Source organism: Branchiostoma floridae, chromosome 13, assembly GCF_000003815.2.
Source record: "Branchiostoma floridae strain S238N-H82 chromosome 13, Bfl_VNyyK, whole genome shotgun sequence".
Lineage (NCBI taxonomy): Eukaryota > Metazoa > Chordata > Leptocardii > Amphioxiformes > Branchiostomatidae > Branchiostoma > Branchiostoma floridae.
In genome coordinates this window covers 22,035,340-22,037,626 of record NC_049991.1, presented here as the reverse complement: position 1 = coordinate 22,037,626, position 2,287 = coordinate 22,035,340, and the positions used below count along the sequence as shown (strand labels likewise).

General features: G+C 46.0%; 1 protein-coding gene across 1 annotated transcript; it reads right to left on the bottom strand.

Annotated features, from left to right (window-relative positions):
* Window positions 1-83: 83 nt before the first annotated feature.
* On the bottom strand, window positions 84-1,244 carry LOC118428670 (protein FAM186A-like). Its single transcript, XM_035838782.1, has 2 exons — window positions 557-1,244; window positions 84-181 (listed from the first exon to the last, which is right to left on the bottom strand). Exons 1-2 carry the CDS (start codon window positions 1,242-1,244, stop codon window positions 84-86), a joined length of 786 nt encoding a protein of 261 aa, XP_035694675.1.
* Window positions 1,245-2,287: the final 1,043 nt, after the last annotated feature.

Genomic DNA, 2,287 nt, shown 5'->3' with positions numbered 1-2,287 from the left:
AATTCTTGTTTTTTTTTCTGAAATCAGGCAAAAATTAATGCGCACGTTGATGTCATCCATTAAATTTACTTGCTGTGGCCTGATCAATACAGACACAAATACGAAGCTACCTTCAATTCCGCCAGGTGGAAAACCGAACTTCGCATAATCTTGATCTCGGCATGCATCGCCTCCATCAGTCCTGTTGAGAACATAAAACGTATTCCTGAAGTCAAGTTTAAAAATCAAAGGATAGCCATTAATTGTCAACCACGGTAACGTACCTCAACAAGCTAAAGTGTTGTTACAACGGCGTTAACAACAAGAACGTCGAGAAAACAACGCCAATATAGGCTCTGTTTCACACAAAGTTACTGTTTCACACAGCGTTGCAGTTAGAGTTCGTAGTAAAGCGGTTAAAAGCATACTCTCCGAGCAGAGGTTCGTCTCAATCGTTTTTGTGGGCTCTTTTCATTTAGAAAATGGTGCAAAATAGAAAACCCGACAAAAACGCATAAACTTCATTAAAACAGCCGGAGCCAAACCTCTGCTTGGAGATTACTACAAGCAGGCTTACTGGTCATCTCCTGAAGCTTGGAATTCTCGAGGTGGATTTCCGGCCTGTAAGGTACAGCCTGGTCATCCATTTGGTCCGGCCTGTAAGGAACAGCCTGGTCATCCATTTGGTCCGGCCTGTAAGGAACAGCCTGGTCAGCCATTTGGTCCGGCCTGTAAGGTACAGCCTGGTCAGCCATTTGGTCCGGCCTGTAAGGTACAGCCTGGTCAGCCATTTGGTCCGGCCTGTAAGGAACAGCCTGGTCAGCCATTTGGTCCGGCCTGTAAGGTACAGCCTGGTCAGCCATTTGGTCCGGCCTGTAAGGTACAGCCTGGTCAGCCATTTGGTCCGGCCTGTAAGGTACAGCCTGGTCAGTCATTTGGTCCGGCCTGTAAGTTACAGCCTGGTCAGCCATTCGGCCCGGCCTGTAAGGTACAGCCTGGTCAGTCATTTGGTCCGGCCTGTAAGGTACAGCCTGGTCAGCCATTTGGTCCGGCCTGTAAGGTACAGCCTGGTCAGCCATTTGGTCCGGCCTGTAAGGTACAGCCTGGTCAGCCATTTGGTCCGGCCTGTAAGGTACAGCCTGGTCATCAGCCGCCTGCAGGTTCGGGCAGCATGGTGCGGACTGGTCGGTCTGGTCAGCCTGCGAGTCCGGCCACGGCCTGGTGGTCAGCAGCAGGACCAGCAACACTGCAGGGAACTGCGACATCCTGGTCCGGCTGTGCGCACCTACAGCTGGTGTTGTGCAGTTGTAGGGGTGGCCCGGCTGTGCGCACCTGCAGCTCGTGTTGTGTAGTTGTAGGGTTGGCTTGTGCGCACTTGAGCTCCGGGTGGGGCTCATATACGGTGGCAAATTATTGGCAATGATTGAATCTACTCTTGCTTTGTTCAGCGACTAACAAAGAGCGTGTCTATTCCTTACAAAGGGTAGGATAAATGGTATCAGACTACTGCGATGTAGAATTTAGCTATGAATGGTCTTATTTGCATTGTCGTTTTGGTATGAATGAACCTAGCTCTCCTAATCATAGACAACTGACTAATCAAATTAATGGTCCTTCAGTCATATGTGATATTTGGTAGAATGTTCTTATGTTGCCATTCCCTGATGATTTCGTGTTTTCTTCCGTTTCAAAATTGGCTTGTAGCCATTTTGCTTAGTTGATTAGATGTGTTTGAAAAAAGCATGTTCATTTTATTATTAACGTCTACGAGCTGCTTTACCGAATGTTTTGTTTGGCTTGCTGAACCAAAAAATCTAATTTCAGAACTGGACTTAGTCTTGTCATCTTAAACATCAAATTTGCCCTTCAAACGACCTTTAGATTTAGTCAAAATACTGTGGCGGCTTGATGGCAAAACTAATTATCTCCTTGTCATTCAAATTTGTAACGTTAAAGAGAAAGGTATGCAAAGTGTATAAAGATTAACAACAGGTGTGTCTGGCATTGATGTCGTCGTTTTTAAATACAGGGCCACAGCAAGTACATTTTGTGGATGACATCCTATGCAGACCCTAAATTTCATGCAAGAAGCCGTTAAAACACAAGATGCCCGAATTTTCAAACTAGACACCATAAGTGTTGTAACAACAATCGAAGTAACAGAGCATGGTACTACTATATATGAGCAATTCAAGAAGTGCGCAAAGGTACACTAGTGTGGTGGACTGGTATTACTTATTGTTGGAAACTACACTCAATGCTACCACAAGGGGGTACGGGTTGGTTGAGTGACTTCTACAACAACCGA